At 47.4% G+C, this 16,571-nt stretch overlaps 1 protein-coding gene across 5 annotated transcripts; it reads left to right on the top strand.

Annotated features, from left to right (window-relative positions):
* Positions 1 to 9,027: 9,027 nt before the first annotated feature.
* On the top strand, positions 9,028 to 16,453 carry C2H2orf72 (chromosome 2 C2orf72 homolog). 5 transcript variants are annotated; one of them, XM_025278450.2, is made up of 4 exons: positions 9,028 to 9,791; positions 13,403 to 13,516; positions 15,818 to 15,853; positions 16,001 to 16,106. In XM_025278450.2, the coding sequence occupies exons 1-3, from the start codon at positions 9,188 to 9,190 to the stop codon at positions 15,820 to 15,822; spliced, it is 723 nt and encodes a 240-aa protein (XP_025134235.1). In that variant the 5' UTR covers positions 9,028 to 9,187; the 3' UTR covers positions 15,823 to 15,853; positions 16,001 to 16,106. The 5 variants fall into 5 exon arrangements, with proteins under 5 accessions (XP_025134235.1, XP_025134236.1, XP_025134234.1 ...); XM_025278451.2 differs by having other exon boundaries at positions 13,406 to 13,516; XM_025278446.2 differs by lacking the exon at positions 15,818 to 15,853 and having other exon boundaries at positions 9,048 to 9,791; positions 16,001 to 16,453.
* Positions 16,454 to 16,571: the final 118 nt, after the last annotated feature.

Genomic DNA, 16,571 nt, shown 5'->3' on the forward strand with positions numbered 1-16,571 from the left:
TAACCAACCTAGACAGCTTATTAAAAAGCAGAGACATTACTTTGTCAACAAAGGTCCATCTGGTCAAGGTTATGGTTTTTCCAGTAGTCATGTATGAATGTGAGAGTTGAACTATAAAGAAAGCTGAGCAGCAAAGAATTGATGCTTTTGAACTGTGGTGTTGGAGAAGACTCTTGAGAGTCCCTTGGTCTGCGAGGAGATCCAACCAGTCCATCCTAAAGAAGATCAGTCCTGGGTGTTCATTAGAAGGACTGATGTTGAAGCTGGAACTCCAATACTTTGGCCACCTGATGCAAAGAGCCACCTCATTTGAAACGACCTTGATGCTGGGAAAGATTGAGGGCAGGAGGAGAAGAGGACAACAGAGAATGAGATGGTTGGATGGCATCACTGACTCAATGGATATGAGTTTGGGTAAATTCTGGGAGTTGGTGATGGACAGGGAGGCCTGGCGTGCTGTGGTTCATGAGGTTGCAAAGAGTCGGACATGACTGAGCAACTAAACTGAAAAATCCCCAACATTAGGGTACTGATTGAAATAAAGTATGGTTAATCATGGGCTTCCCTGGTGGCTCAGATGGTAAAGAACTTGCCTGTAATGTAGGAGATGCCAATTGGATCCCTGAGTCAGGAAGATCCCCTGGAGGAGGGTATAGCAGCCCACTCCAGTATTCTTACCTGGAGAATCCCATGGACTGAGGGGCCTGGAGGGCTACAGTCCATGATGTTGCAAGAAGAGTTGAACACAACTGAAGCAACTGAGCATGTACATACGCATGGTTAATCATATATATGGGGCTTCCGAGGTAGCTCAGTGGTAAAGAATCCACTTGCGAATGCAGGAGACGTGAGTTCAATCCCCAGGTCAGGAATATCCCCTGGAGAAGGAAATGGCAACCCACTCCAGTATTCTTGCCTGGGAATTCCCATGGATAGAGGAGCTTGGCGGACTACAGTGCATGGGGTCACAAAAGAGTCAGACACGATTTAGCGACTAAACAACAACAAATTACATATACGTGACACAATTTAGCCTTTTGAAATGACAGTGTCCGTCTATAGATGTTGACATGGAAAGATATCTGCAATATATGGTCCAGGGAGAAAAGCAGATACTTGAACACTGCGTGGTGCCATCTGCATGAATAGTTAATGGTAGAGCAGACCTATGGTAGGAGTCATGGCAACCCACTCCAGTGTTCTTGCCTGGAGAATCCCAGGGATGGGGGAGCCTGGTGGGCTGCTGTCTATGGGGTCGCACAGAGTCGGACATGACTGAAGCGACTTAGCAGCAGCAGCAGCAGCAGCAGCAGGAGTCATGGACCAGGGATTGTGTCTGGGTTTTAATACTGTCATATTCTAGGACATGACACAGGGATTTACATATTCTAGGCCCTCAATAAATATGTGTTAAATATAATCAAGACTTTGTTAAAAACCTTGAAGGTTAACCCCCTACCTGTTAATAATAGAACAGTGGGTGATTTTTTTTCTTTTTTACTGTCTTTATTGTCTGTTCTTTTTCTGCAAGAAATATGCTGAGAAGAGGACTGACTGCTGCCTTCAGAATTACACCGTAATGAATACATACATTGCTCTGTAAGCATACACTGGGTTTTCAGGTCCCTGTTGTCTGTGTTGCTGCCTGAGAGAGCTGGAGGCCAGTGGAGGCTCTAATGAAGCTTTAGTGACTGCATTTTGTTCTTCTCAAGTTTGCCTCGCAGACAAGCTAGTGACTTTCTGATGTTAATCTACCAGATCCATGACCAGAGAGGGGAAAAGTGCTTAAAAACTCAAAATTCTTAGAATTCTTCCTGAGGATTATAAAGCTCCATGAGGACATGAGTTTCTGAATCCCATTCCACTATCCAAGCAATAAAGATAAGTTCATAACTATTATGTCAAGTGTCAAGTAAACATCAGATGGAAGAAGAGGAGTTTTGAAAGACTGCAAGTGGGTAAAAATTCTTTCTACTGCAGGAATCACAGAAATGGTAACACAATGATTATTCTCAAAGGCTGAAATAGAAACTTTCATCTCAATAAAACCCCTGAGCTTCCCAGATTAGAGAATGGCACAGAGTTCAGGATAAGCCCAAGTGAAAACATTTGAGATATTTTATGTGTATCTTTATTTTGATCCTGCTCTGACTAAAAAATAGAGAAAAAAAATTTAAGCTTGCTTGCAAAATACATTAATAAAATATTTTTTAAGAAGTCACAGATGCTATTGGGAAGAAGAGAGAATTAGCTTAGGAGAAATAATGTGAAGCCAGGGATAAGGTTGATACACAAAATGCTTGTAATGGAAGTTCTACACAGTTGCTAGTTACGAGCCACAGTTTGAGCTTCCTAGTAGCCTATACAAAGAAAGAAACAAGACCAGCTGTTTTACTCAGGATGTCTGTGAGTTTAAAAACAATCACGTGCTTAATTCCAAGACCAGAAAGGCATTTCTTCCATGTGTTTTCATAGGGAACAAGGGGTCCCATCGAACACACAGATCTGTCAATGGAACACATGTTTCCATGCACTCCCTGAGCCCATCTTTTTGAATCCTTGATCCATCCCTCTGGGCAAGAGAAGTGCCAGCCAGGATCTGGTCTGAGCAAGAAATGTTACAATAAGATTCATATTTAGTGGTCCGCTCATCTTACGCCAGTCCCCCTATGAACGGTGATCATGAAGTCACTGATGTCCACATGCCAAAACACATACGTCCTAGATCTCATCAACTAGGGGACTAAGGGGAGGCTGAAAATGCACAGAATGAGACATATAGGTAGAGGAGCAGGGAGTCCGTGGTGAGTGCTGGCCCTCAGGTCCACCCCATGGACACAGCTGACCTTCTATTTGATATTCTGTAAAGTGGAGCTTGCTCTGAGTCTTGACTGAGGAATGGAGATGACGCCTGTGAATACTGTCCTTTCATCCCCTCTGATCTCGAGGTGCCTGGCAGGGAAAGTGTGCCTGGTTGGTGAGATCTGTACATTCATGATGTCCTGGAGAGGTATGGTCTCATTCTACTTTTAGAGCTCCCATTAGAGCTACTGTTAGAGCTTCCTGGCCACTCATGACCAGCCTCATCCTACCATAAAGCTGGATCTGGAGAGACTCAGGCTCAAGCTCCAAGTTGATACAACCAGGTGGATTTTTTTTCTCATTCTTTTATTTTTTCAATTATAAAAGTATGGTAATACATTTAAATGAGACTTGGAAAATATAGAACAAAGTTACATACAGTTCCACTATATATTACAATTATTTTTGAGTAGATAAATTAAGATTTTTTAATTGGAATTTCAATATCAAACTCTCAAAAATTAATAGAAAGAATATACAGAGAAGTAGAAGGATATAGTAGACCTAAAAAGCATCATGAACCAATTCAACATGATTAAGATTTATACAATTTTCACACAACAGCAGGATACAAACTCTATTCACGTTCCCATAGACTGTAAACTAGGAGACACTGGAACATATCCAGGGTGCAAGAATTTCATGGTCTAAAGGTATCGAAATCCTACAGAGTCTGACTAGGTGGATTTTTAAAGGAAGACCAAGTTGAGTGGCTTTGGAGTTCTTACAGCACAGTTCAGCTGTTGTTCACTCCCTGCCCCACCGAGCCTCAGATGCGGACAGAGCCTCCTGGAGCTGCCTGGAGCCGCCTGGAAGCCATGGCCCCGGCAGCGGGTGCAGATGCCCTCTTTGAGGGTGCAGGTTGAGGCTGCTTTTTGCCAACACTGTGCTGAAGATGCAGACGTGCAAGCCCTGCTCAGGGAGCCTGTTGGCTGCTCCTGGATGCTAATTAAGCAGGGTGGGCTGGTGTGCACCCTTCACCCAGATGTCCTTTCAGCTGTTGCTCTAGGGTCTTCTACCATGAGCCCTTCAGTGGATGTGTGGGGGTGGGATGGGGTAATGGCTGAAATGTGTCTTGAGTGCCGGTTTCTGCTGATGGAAGGGGTGCCTCTGTGCCCCTCCCCCATCCATCCAGCCAGTGCAGGTGTGCCCTGAGGGCCTGCCCACCACTCCCCCTGACACCGCTGTACTATCATGGGCCCTCCGGGGCACTACGGGGGCTTAAGTCAGGGTTTCTGGTTCAGCGTCCTCTCCCAGGCTTCTTAATGAACCTTCATTAGACCCTAGAGTTCAGGTAAGGCTGAGATGTTTAACCCCCAGAAGAACACCAGCTGTCCCAGAGATCTGCACTCCCAGTGCCCTAATGGGAACCAGTGCTGGCCAGGGAGAACACAAAGGGGAGCAGAACATGCCACCCGAAAGTGTGCCACTTTGGTGTGTGGATTATTTTGAACTGAAGGCGATTAAGACCCTGAAAACTTAGGAAAACCTTTTTACCTCTTCTTTAACTGCCTGAAAAGTGAACATGTTAGTCACTCAGTTGTGTCCAACTTTTTGTGACCCCATGGACTGTAGCCCACCAGACTCCTCTGTCCAGGTGATTCTCCAGGCAAGAATACTGGAGTGGGTTGCCATTGTCCTTCTGACCCAGGATCTTCCTGACCCAGGGATCGAATCTGCTTGGCAGGCAGATTCTTTACTATCTGAGTCATCAGGGAAGCCTAAGAGATTTTTAAAAGGAAGCCTGTATCAAAAAGACAGCTCTTACCAGAGATAACTTTTTTCTAATCTGAGAGACTTACCGCCCTGGGTAATATCTTATGCCAACCATCTGCTCTTCCCATCTTCCTGTGAATGGCCCTTGTCCCCCTCTGGCACCCCAGACCCCTAACCCTTTCCTCAGCTCAGGATGGCAGCAAAGCCTCAATTGGCCAACTGCCTTTGCATCTTCTGTCTTTGGGGGGGCTCCAGTATGCACATAATTTGTTTTTCTCCTATTAATTTGTCATCTGTCAATTTAATTATTACACCAGCCAAAGAATCTAGAATGGAGGAAAAGAATCCTTTTCTTCCCCAACAATGAGGAGATGAACTTCTAGCACAAGGGAGGGAGGGGAAGGAGGAAGGAAGAAAAGACTGGGATGAAAAAGAGGGAAAAGAGAAGAGAAAGAGGTGCCAGCAACTCAATCAACATTACTCCTTGATTTCTAAATCAGCACTTTTCTATTACTCCTCCTCCCAAGCTCTACTTGAGCAAATACGTGTGCTAAGTCACTTCAGTCATGTCTGACTCTTTGTGACCCCATGGACTGTAGCCCACCAGGCTCCTCTGTCCATGGGATTCTCCAGGCAAGAATAGTGGAGCGGGTTGTCATGCCCTCCTCCAGGGGATTTTCCTGACCCAGGGATAGAACCCCGGTCTCCTGTGTCTCCTGCATTGCAGGGGAATTCATTACCACTGAGCCACTGGGAAGCTGAGCAAATATAAAGAAGCAAATTGTTTCAGAAATCCTAGTTTCACTTTACGTCTCCATTGCTAAACCAGAGACATAAGAGCAAGCCTGTTTGTTTCCTGATTTTTAGGGCATGAACAGAGGGAAGGAAGAAATATTCTTGGCAGCCTACCTCTTTTTCTAAGGCCTTCGTAATTTCCTGTTAATTTAAGACCTGAATCTTTGCCAGGTAAATAACACAGGTAAAGATAAACTTCACTGGCCCTGGACTCTGACCTTTGTTGAATGCCCCGCCCCCTCTCCAATCTGGCCTCCATCCCACCTCTGGAAAGTTTGGAATTGTTACCTGGAAATTTTGAGCAGAGAACAAATAGCTGAAGAGGCAGAGCATATTGATTTTAGACCAGTGAAAGTATAAAAACACCAGCACATTTTAGAGTTCCTCTCCAGTCAGCTGATAAGTTTTCCTCTCTTTCTCAAAAAGGTAACCCAATGGAGTCAATTTCCCTTCCACGTTCCTGATAGGGCTCCCACCCACTCTGCCACCTCCCAGCTTATGCCCACCCAGGCTGTACTTTGCCAGCATTGCACAGAACAATTTACTTAGACAAGAGTAATTTAAATAAGTATTTAATCCCTTTTTCTCCCTATTGTTGAGCACACCTATATTTCTCTTCTTGTTGGAAGGCTTCCTCTAACAGTGATTTCAAAGAGGGGCTGTATATGATAAAGGGGTTATACCCTTTATATAGCTGATAATCTAGCTAGAGATCAAAATCTAGGTTCCAACTTCTTTCTCTTTGATACTTTAAAAATATCATTCAACTATTTTCTTAAATCCAGTGTTACTGTTTAGAAATCTGAAGGCAATTGATTTTTGTTCCTTCCTCACCCCTCCGCTACCCTGTTGCCTGGAGCATAGAGGTAATGGCTGGAGCTTTCGCTGCCAGTTTGAATCATGAGGACAAGATGGAATAGTGATCCAGAATGAAACCTGTGTCTTCAAAGACCCAGTAAAACAGAGCTACAACATCAGCCATGAACTATCCATCTTTAAATTTCTACAACAGAGAAAAATAAATGTTCATTGTGTTTATGCACAATGTGTTTATACGGTTATGTGTAGTCCGTGTCATTAGCAGCTAAAATGAATCTGATTTCATGTATTGATTAAATCTGCATTAGCTTATACTTTCCAGAAATCTGATTAATTTTCTCAGTGAGTTCCTGTTCACCAGATATCAGCTATCTTGGCTGGCAGCGGGTAAACATGAAAGGGACTGAAATTTAGGTTTTATCTTGAGCTCCCTCCTAGTGAGCTCAAGGAATATGAGTGGCATAGGAATGGCCTCTGGCATGACAGTGTGAATTTGGCAACTCCCCATGTGCCACCACTACCACCCCCATCAGGGGACCTGTGGGCACACTCTTCCGGCATGACCCTTTTCATGAGCCAGGCCTTGTGGTTGGAATGCCCTGTTCTCGCCAGGGGAAAGAAGGGACTGCTAGGCTGCAGATCTGCTTGTCTGTACTTCTGCCCTCAGCCTGATGTTACCATCTGGGGCTGTTTTCAGTGCCATGGGAGGTGGGGTGGGGAGAGTCTGGAGTTGGGCAATGATCTATGGAGGCCTCTGTGGGGAGAAAAGAACACATCACAAGGCGATCGATCACTCAGCCTATCCCTCTCCAGGGCACCCAGCTCTCATCTGGAAAGGGTTTCTGTGTCTCTCCCACACATGTGGCCTCCCCGCTGCGGCCACCAGGAAGGTAGGGTTGGGGAGGGCACATCTCATGGTTTTTAAGTTTGTCTCTCGGTCTTCTTCAACCTCCCTCTTGCTTCCATAGCATCTTCAGGTTTGTATTCACGGGAGTGTGCCGGCATCTCAGGCACATTACCATCTTGTCAGCCCTGCATTTTTTCATTGTACTAATCACCATCTGAAGCTGATATTTATACATGTATTTGTTTATGGTCTTTCTCTCGAAACCTCCACTAGATCTGCAGCTCCACAAAGGTTGTAATTTCGCCTGTTCACAGCTGTCTTCCCAGCACTGGGCACAGTGCATGGTAGAGATGCTTGATAAATCCAAATTGTTGACTGAATCACTGAGCTGGTGCTGGAGCACAACCTGATTCCAGCGCAGGGATTCCTGCTCCATATCTTGTGCTTTTCCCACCTAAGTCCCTGGATCTCCTGGGCAAAAATGGTGTAGAGAGGCGAGAGGTCATATTAACTAAGACCCCAACAATGATATTGGGTCCTTCCCGAAACATTGGCTGAAATCACTGCTGGATGATCAGACGTAGGGCAGGGCTCCTCTGTCCATGGAATCCTCATGGCTTGAGCTCAAGAAAGCTTTGTTTTAATTGAATAGACACACAAACTCTCCAGGAAGAGGTGTTTCAACATAACTACCGGGGGCAGGAAACAGGGTAACTACAAGAGCAGTTTGGGGGTTATATGGTGGAGGAAAGAATGGAATACTAACGTGTTCTTGACTCAAAAGGGCCTTTGGTCTATACCGTCTCATAGAGGGCAGGTAAAGAGCCTTGACCAGCGCTGCCCAATGCCCTAGCCACTCATTTCGTGTGGCTATTTACACTTAATTAAAATGAAATAAAATCTAAAATTCAGTTTCTCAATAGCACTAGCCAGGGCTACTGATTTCAAGCGCTCCATAATAGCCACATATGGCTAGTAGCTATTGCACTGGACAGTTGTGTCGTTACTTAGCACTGTCCGACACTTCTGCAACCCCATGGACTGGAGCCCACCAGGCTCCTCTCTCCACGAGATTCCCCAGGCAAGAATACTGGAGTGGGTTGCCATTTCCTCCTCCAGGGGATCTTCCCAACCCAAGGATCGAACCTGCATCTTCGGCACTGCGGGCAGATTCTTTACCGCTGAACCACTTGGGAAGCCATCACTGGGCAGTACAGATAATATATAAAACACTTTCATCATCACAGAATGTTCTATTGGACAAAGCTGACTTAGACCTTCAGAATGAAAGGAAATTCATTCCTATTGCTGACCTGGCCTACTGACATTCTCTTGTCTTCCAGAGCATCCCATCCCTACAGACTTCCTGCTCCACAGGGAGCAACACTATTTGCCTTTACTTCCAGGGCCCTGCAGGTCATAGGATTTATTGAAACAATGAGCCCTCAATACGTTTTTGTTCAAGGCTGAAGGCCCCCAAAGTGAGTCAAGGACCGAAGTAACGGAAGAGACTCCTGCTTCCCTTCTTTTCTCACCTCTGGTGCCCCCCCACCCCCACACACCCTCCCCAAATTCCAAAGCGGCAGTCAGGGACAGTCCCGCCTCCAAAACTTTCTGTCCCCACACCACGAGAATGCCTCAGAAATATCTGCTCCAGGTCTCAGACCAGTCTTGCTTGTGAAGGTACATTTGTTCACATGATAATTTTCTGTCTTACTCCACCTTCGACTCCTGTGCACTTAGCACAAGTGTGAGCTGCTCAGCCGTGTCTGACTCTTTGTGACCCGGTGGACTGTAGCCCACCGGGCTCCTCTGTCCGTGGAATTCTCCAGGCAAGAATCCTGGAGAGGGTGGCCGTTCCCTTCTCCAGTGCACCTAGTAGGTGTTCCGTAAATGTTGAATGAACCGCTCAGTTTCCCCTTATCTGCCGCCCGGGGGACCTCGGGAGGCGCCACCCTTAGAGAGCTGGTGGGGAGAAAGCCCCCGCCCAGTTCCCGGCTGAAGCGGGGCGATCCGGCCCGAGGGCCGGGGGTCGGGCGAGGCGCAGCCCTGGAGGCGTGTCCTCCCGGGTCGGGCGCTGCCGCCCCGAGAGGCGGGCAGTTGGCCCGGCAGGGCCGCAGCGGCCGCAGAGGTCGGGCGGCCGCGAGCATGGAGAGGGAGCTGGAGGCGCTGGCCGCCCGGCCCGAGAGCCCGGGCGAGCCGCCCTTCCAGGCGCTGGTGGAGGCGGCGGGCGGCCGCGGGCAGGTGCTGCTGGTGGGCGAACTGTGGGAGCGCGAGCAGAGTCGCGCGCTGCTGTGGGACTTCGCCCGAGCGGTGTTCCCGCCCCAACAAGCCGCCGGCAAGCCGGGCGGCGGGGCCGCCGAGGGCGCGGGGCCCGGGGCGCCGAGGGCGCCGAAAAGGCACGCGACCGGGGCGCGCGCCATCCGCTCGCCGCTCGTCTTCGTGCTGTGCCGCGCGTCGTCGCTGGCCGCCCGGGGGCCGCGGCGCCACCTGCGGGAGATGCTGCGGGATGTGCGAGGCCGGCGGCGGGCCGGCGCGGCGCTTGTCGGGGTGCTGGTGGCCGAGGCGGAGCCGGAGGACGCGGTGGCCCCGGAGCTGCGGCTGCTGGAGGCGCTGCTGCGCACTGTGTTCGGCCGCCAGGCGGGAGGCCCAGTGCAGGCGGCCGCCTACCGCCCTGGCCAGCCGGGTTCCAGCCTGGCGGTTCAGGCGGCCGCCTGCAGAGCCCTGCAAGCCGCCGGGCCCTGGCAACCAGGTGAGGGGGGCGCGAGGCCCGCGGGGCATGGGCGGGCGGCAGCTGGACATCGCACTGGGTGGGAGCCCTTTAGGCCAGCGCCCCCCGCCTAGTGGTACCCGGAGGTAAACTGAGGCCGGGAGAGAGGCGGTGCCTAGCCCTAGACCTCCCAACTAGGGCGGAGCGGGCCCTGGGCAAGGGGCCGAGTCTGTGCCGGGAGGACCCTGAGTGTATGCGAAATACAGGGGCTTAGGAAAGCCAAGCAGAAGGCAGGGGAGGTTGGTAGAGAGAGGGCTGGACAGCGCTGGGCAAAGATCTAGAAGTTTCTGGGAGGAGAAGGGGGGCGAGGAGACGGGAAAGCCTTGCGAAACGCCAGTTTAAAGGTGGGAGGAGCACAGGACTGGGACTAGGGTGTTTCTGGTGCTGGGAGCTTCTAGGACGCGCGCTGCTAGGGATGCGGAATGCGCTACGGATGCGATGGTGAAGCGCCGTGGGGTCAAAGGAACAAGGCAAGGAATAAATGCGGGGCACTTGGAAGTTGGGGGAAAAGGATGTAAGGGACTGAGGCACAGGCTTTCCCAGTCCTTCTTGACTGCCCACCGCAGTATCTGCCTCTCTTCCTCCTAAGGAGAGGGGAGGGGAGTGGGGGTCTTTTCCCAGCCCCGGTGACTGCTGCCATTAGCGAAAGGGTGAGAATCTCCTCCATTCTGGTACACGAGGTCTTACAGAAGCTTTCCAGGGCCCCGAGATTAAAATACGGACGCTAAGTACAGCTGGACCTGGCAAAGCTAGGAAATGGCAGAGCGATCTTTGCACTTCGAGCATCCTTCTCCTACTCCTCTCTCCAGCATCTGCCGCCCCCCAAGCCTTCCAGCCTCTGCCAACCCTTCTTGCTACAGAGTTTCTTAAGATAGAGGCTGTATTCTGCCTCCCTGGGCATTCGTGTGTTAACCCAGCAACTGGGTGATGCCAGACTTAACAGGGGTGGGGATGGGTCTCCTTTTCCAGCAAGGAGACCTGGTACCCCTGATGTCACAGGCTTCCCTGCCAACTTGGCCAGCCTAGGTGAAGACCATCCCTTTCAGCTGTAGAGCCTGTCCTAACCTCCCCCACCCCTTCCCACATCTATTCTGTTGAGTCTGTGAGAAAGCCAGCTGAATTTGAAACACAGTGTCTAGCATCCAGAAAGACATAAGAATGTCCCGAGGTGGATTGTCATTCAGATTGTTGCTGCCAGCACCTTTGCTGACCTGGCCCCATGGGGAAAATTTTCTGTTCCTTAGTGAGTTTGTGCCTAGAAAATTATCTGAGCCCTTAGTTTCTTAGCTATCTACTATTCCCAGGGAACAACTTTTTAATTCCCCAGAGCCAAGCTTGCTCTGGCCTCTACTTTTTTTTTTAACATTGCAATTGCATGAAAAGCGTTTTCTTCCATCCTCCTTTTCCTCTCACCATTCAGAAGTGGACTTCTCCTCCAGAAAGCCTTCCCTGACCCACTCCCCTTCACAAATCAAACCCCAGGACCCGCTTCTGCTCTCCAAGCTCTTACCATGGTGGTTTTGTCACTTTCCCTTGTGAATCACCACTGTATTCCCATTTCCCGACACCCTGCTCAGCACACAGAATCCTTGCCTCCTTTTAAACAGGAACACTTAAAATCTTTTAAAAGTTTGTGAGGGAATCATTCTCTATTGCATTAAAGTCAATTATACTTTCATCAAAACGTATTGAACATGAAACCTTTCATTAATGACTGAAGGTCATGGGTGTAATTATAACTCATTGTCCAGAAATTCCTTTCAGGTTTTTGCGGTAGGCTATGCCATGGATTCATGCTGCTACGGTTTTGCTAGTGATAGCAAAGTTTTCCAGTCTCTTCCCTCACTGTCTGGTGGCTATTCTTAGACTTTTAGGCTACCTGCCTCTTGCTAGTGGTTGTTTACTCAGTGTATGCTTAATACAGCTGTCTTTTGGTTGCAAAACTAAGGACCCAATCTTATTAAATTGGGTACAAATTAAGAGTAAATGAGCCCCACATAAAGAATCATAAATAAGGATTTTCTGTGTTTGGGCTCTCTGGAGTCCTTTTTTAAAACTTTGTTCCAGTTGACCTGATTGCAGATGGTTAGGGATCCCCAGATAACTGAGGTGATACTATAATAAGGAAACTCGAATCAACATGTAATTATTTTGTGTATGATTATCAAAAACGATTAATTCTATTCCTATTAAGAAATAGTTTGCTGGCTTTTTCAAGAATAGTTGAATGGCCATCATTAAAAAATACAAATAATAAATGTTGAAGAGGGTTTGAAGAAATGGGAACTGCTCACACACGGTTGGTAGGAATGTAAAGTGGAGCAGCCACAGTGGAAAACAGCATAGAGGTTCCTCAAAAAACTAAAAATAGAGTCTCCACGCGATCCGGCAGTCCCACTCCTGGTCATATATCCAAGGAAAGCCATAATTCAAAAAGGTACACCACCCCTACGTTCACAGCAGCACTGTTTACAATAGCCAAATGTGGGAACAACCTGAGTGTCCATTGACGGATGGAGAGACAAAGAAGATGAGATATATATACAATGAAATGTTACTCAGCGTAACAAAGAATGAAATAATGACATTTATATATATATATATATATATATAATGAAACATTACTCAGCCATTACAAAGAATGAAATAATGCCATTATATATATAATGAAATATTACTCAGCCATAACAAATAATGAAATAATGTCATTATATATATACAATGAAATATTAGTCAGCCATAACAAAGTATGAAATAATGTCATTTATATATATATAATGAAATATTACTCAGCCATAACAAAGAATGAAATAATGTCATTCACAGCAACATGGATAAACTTAGAGATTATCTTACTGAGCGAATGAAGTAAGTCAGAAATATCATATGATATCACTTATATGTGGAATTTAAAATATGACACAAAAGAGCATGTCTATGAAACAAACAGACTCACAGACCTAGAGAACAGACTTGTGTTTGCCAAGGAGGATGGGTCATGCGGAAGGAAAGGATTGAGAGCTTGGGGTTAAAACTAGTATGTATAGGAGGGACAAACAGCAACGTCCTACCGTATAGCACTGGGAGCTATATTCAATATCCTTTGATAAACAGAAATGGAAAAGAATATATTTTTTAAATGTATAACTGAGTCACTTTGTGGCACAGCAGAAATTAGCACAACATTGTAAATCAACTATACTTCAATAAAATTTTAAAAACTTGTTTGAACTAAAAAATCGAGGGAGGAGGTTTATGGGTCCTTGAATTTTTTCTTTTGTGCTATATAATTGTAATTAACTTCACATCGTTTTGGTTACTGTTTTTTCTCCAATATGGTACCTACATAGGGTTTCTGTGAAAATGAAATGAAATAATATCAATATATATAAAAACAACTGGGTTTTTAAAGTTAAGTTCAAAAACCCTACCCCCTTTTGCAAATTAGAATCTTTTTATTTATTTATTTATTTTTTAGTTAGTTGAAACTAGGGCAGTTGACAGCTGAAACTTTGGTTGCTGAACTGAAAATTCTCTCAGTTGCATCAAGAATCATCTGACCCACGGCCTCTGAGACTTTGTGTCCTTTCTAGCAGAAGGAGCCTGGGAGAGACCAGGCCTTCCAGCACTGCTGGCGTGCTTTTCCTGGGGTCCCTGGGGCCGGGGGAAGAACCCAGATTCCAGCTCCCGCAGTGGTCCAGCTCAGGGTGAGTGTGTCGCCTTCTTGGACTCCTGGATCCTGAGGGGGGGTGGGGTTGGGGTTACAGTCAGGTGCACACAGGGACCGGAGGGATGGAGTGGACCAACATCCAGGAAGGCGGGGAGTAGCAGGGTGGGGTGGGGTGGGGGCTCTAGCCCCAGGAGTCTCCGCCTAAGGAAGGCCGTGTGGGCGGGGCCGCAAGGCAGATGTCAGACTTGCCTGGTGGGGCACCTGGAGCCAAAAGCATTGTTCCCTGCCTTGCCCCACCCTTGCACCCCTGCCCCCTCCCCCCAAGGATCCTGGGAGGTTCCCCAGAGCAAGTGACTTTTGAGCTAAGGGTTGGGGGATTTTCTTAGACGGAAATGGGAACGCTTTGGAGAGGGAGCACTATGAACCAAGGCTTGACAGCATGATGTCAAGCTCAGAAAAGGGACCCCTGCCCAGAGGGCCGGGGTGTGAGACGCATAAGAGGACTGGTGAGGGCCGAGGCTGAAGAAGAGAATCAGAACCAAATCAGGGCCCTGGGCTCAGGTCTCTCAGGAATAGGGAGCCACTGGCGACTTCTGAGCAAAGGCGCGCAGATTAGGGTGTTAAAGAGGTGGCTGGACTGCAGGAGCAGGGAGAGACCAGAGGCAGAGCCCAGCTAAGAGGGAACTGCACCCTGCTGGGGCGCTGGGGTCCCTGCCTCACAGGCTGTCACCTCCAAGAGGCCCTGAAATTGCCTTCTCTCCCAGGCTCTCTCTCATGGTGGCTGCTCCTTCCATTAGCAAGAGAATCTCCAGCCTCATGTAACATAATGTAATCACAGGAGGGACAACCTGTCACCTTTGGCACAAACCAAAATCAATGGCCTGGCTATCTCATCATATTCACAGGTCCCACCCGCACACAAAGGAGGGGATTATGCAGCATAAGTGCCCCAAGGAGTGGGAAACTTGCTGTCTTAGAATTCTGCCCACACAATCGAAAGCTTAAAAAATACAAAAGGAGAAACACAAATATTAAAAATCATTCGTTTAATTCCCTCAGTCAAAGGTAACTATAATTTGGATAGACTACTCTGTCTCCCTAGCTACCTATTTATAGCACCTTGTACTATTTACATTTTAATAAATTCACTTCTATATAATAGATAAATCATCTGCAAAATGCATCACATATTTAAAATATTTAATTACAAAAATGTTGACTTCAATCTCTGCATCATCATTTTGGATGTATCTGGAAACTAAAGGGAAAGAAAGTGAAGGAATCATAAACAACTTTATGTAAATCTTGGATCACTTCCCTCTGTAGCATAGAACAGATTGTTTAGTCTCATGTAGAAGTGAATACATTAAGATGCAAATTGCATGTACAGACCATATGTATACATTTATAATGTAAATCATAAATAGTAGATTATACATACATACATATACTGTTTTAGAGTCTGCTCTCCTCATCAATAACAGTGTGACTGTGCAGTATTCCACAGCAACAATTACATGTCAGCATCTTTCATCTTCTTTTTTCTTTGAGATAATCGTAGATTCACACACAGTTGGAAGAGACCACGTAAAGAATTTCTATGTACATCTTGCCCAGTTTCTCCCCGTGGTAACTTCTTGCAAAACTATAGGATAATATCGACAACCTGGATATGGACACTGAGACAATCCACAGGCTTTATTCAGATCTCCCTAATTCTACTTGCGTTTGTGCGTGTGTTTAGTCTTAGGGAATTTGATACATCATTTTTAATGCCTGAATCCCATCATATGACTGAGTAAGCGATAGTTTACTCAGCCAATCCCTTTGTCAGACCTCATATCAATTAGGGTGCTCTCAGCTCCGGGTGAAGAAACCATGATGCAAACCAGTATCAACAGCCAAGGAATTCATTATTTCACCTAAAAGACAGTCTAGAGATGGAATCAGCTTCAGGGCTCATTGAGTCAGGGGCCCAGCGACCCCATCAAGGATCCAGGCTCTTTCCTTCTCCCTGCCGGGCTGTCCATGCTGTTTCATCGGTAGGCTGGGAGCAAGATGGCTGGAGCAGTTCCACTGCTGCTGATTGCTATGCTGCTGCTAAGTCGCTTTAGTCGTGTCCGACTCTTTGCAACCCCATGGACTGTAACCTGCCAGGCTCCTCTCTCTATGGGATTCTCCAGGTTAGAATACTGGAATGGGTTGCCGTGCCCTCCTCCAGGGGATCTTCCTGACCCAGGGATTGAGCTCAGCCTCCTGTCTCCTGCCCTGCAGGCAGATTCTTGACCGCTGAGCCACCACCACTGGGAATTCTAATTATTCCTAATTATTTCTTTAGGATAAAATCCTAGAAGTGGAATTGCTGGGTCAAAGGGTATGTACCTTTTTAAGGTTTTTGCTATGCATTTGTTGGGTTTTTAAAGTAGATAGTTACTGGGGCCGACTTCTTCACTTTCATTCCCAGCGTACCCACTCAGAAACTTTGTCCTCTGACTGGGTGATTCCTTCTCTTGTGTTCCAGGTGACCTCCGGGACTCTGAGGAGGAGCTGGTACTGACGGCTGTATATCCCAACGGAGATTGCGAGGATCCCGGAGAGGGGTCACAACCCTGTGACAGAATTGCCTCTGCTCCCACTGAGCCCGCCAGAGACTTGAGATGAAGGCTGGACCCCTGGCTGCCCCAGCCCTAACCTGCAGACTTGGACCTGGCTCTTCTCACTGAGTCCCCCTGCCTCCATGTTGACCTTGGGATGATGGTAACTACAAGGCCCCACCTGCCGGGGGCTGTTGCATTGACATGTTACCAGCCAGGCAGTGAGACTTAGGAAGCTAAGTAGGGCCTAAGAAAATGTATCCTCTGGGAACCTGCCCCCCAACCTTGCGTCTGCTCATTCTCTGGTCACAGTGGGGTTATTATTTCTCTCTGTGCTTCGGTTTCTCTATGCCATTGAAACAGACAGCTATGGGCTTTGAGGTCCTGTGGTGCTGTGGCGTCCTGTCGTTGTTTGCATGAGCATCCATCATTTCAAGAGCAGCTGGACCAGAAATCATCAGATCTGAGAGAGGAGCCCTAGACCTCTCACTCAACCTT

This window comes from Bubalus bubalis, chromosome 2 (assembly GCF_019923935.1).
Source record: "Bubalus bubalis isolate 160015118507 breed Murrah chromosome 2, NDDB_SH_1, whole genome shotgun sequence".
NCBI classification, from domain to species: Eukaryota; Metazoa; Chordata; class Mammalia; order Artiodactyla; family Bovidae; genus Bubalus; species Bubalus bubalis.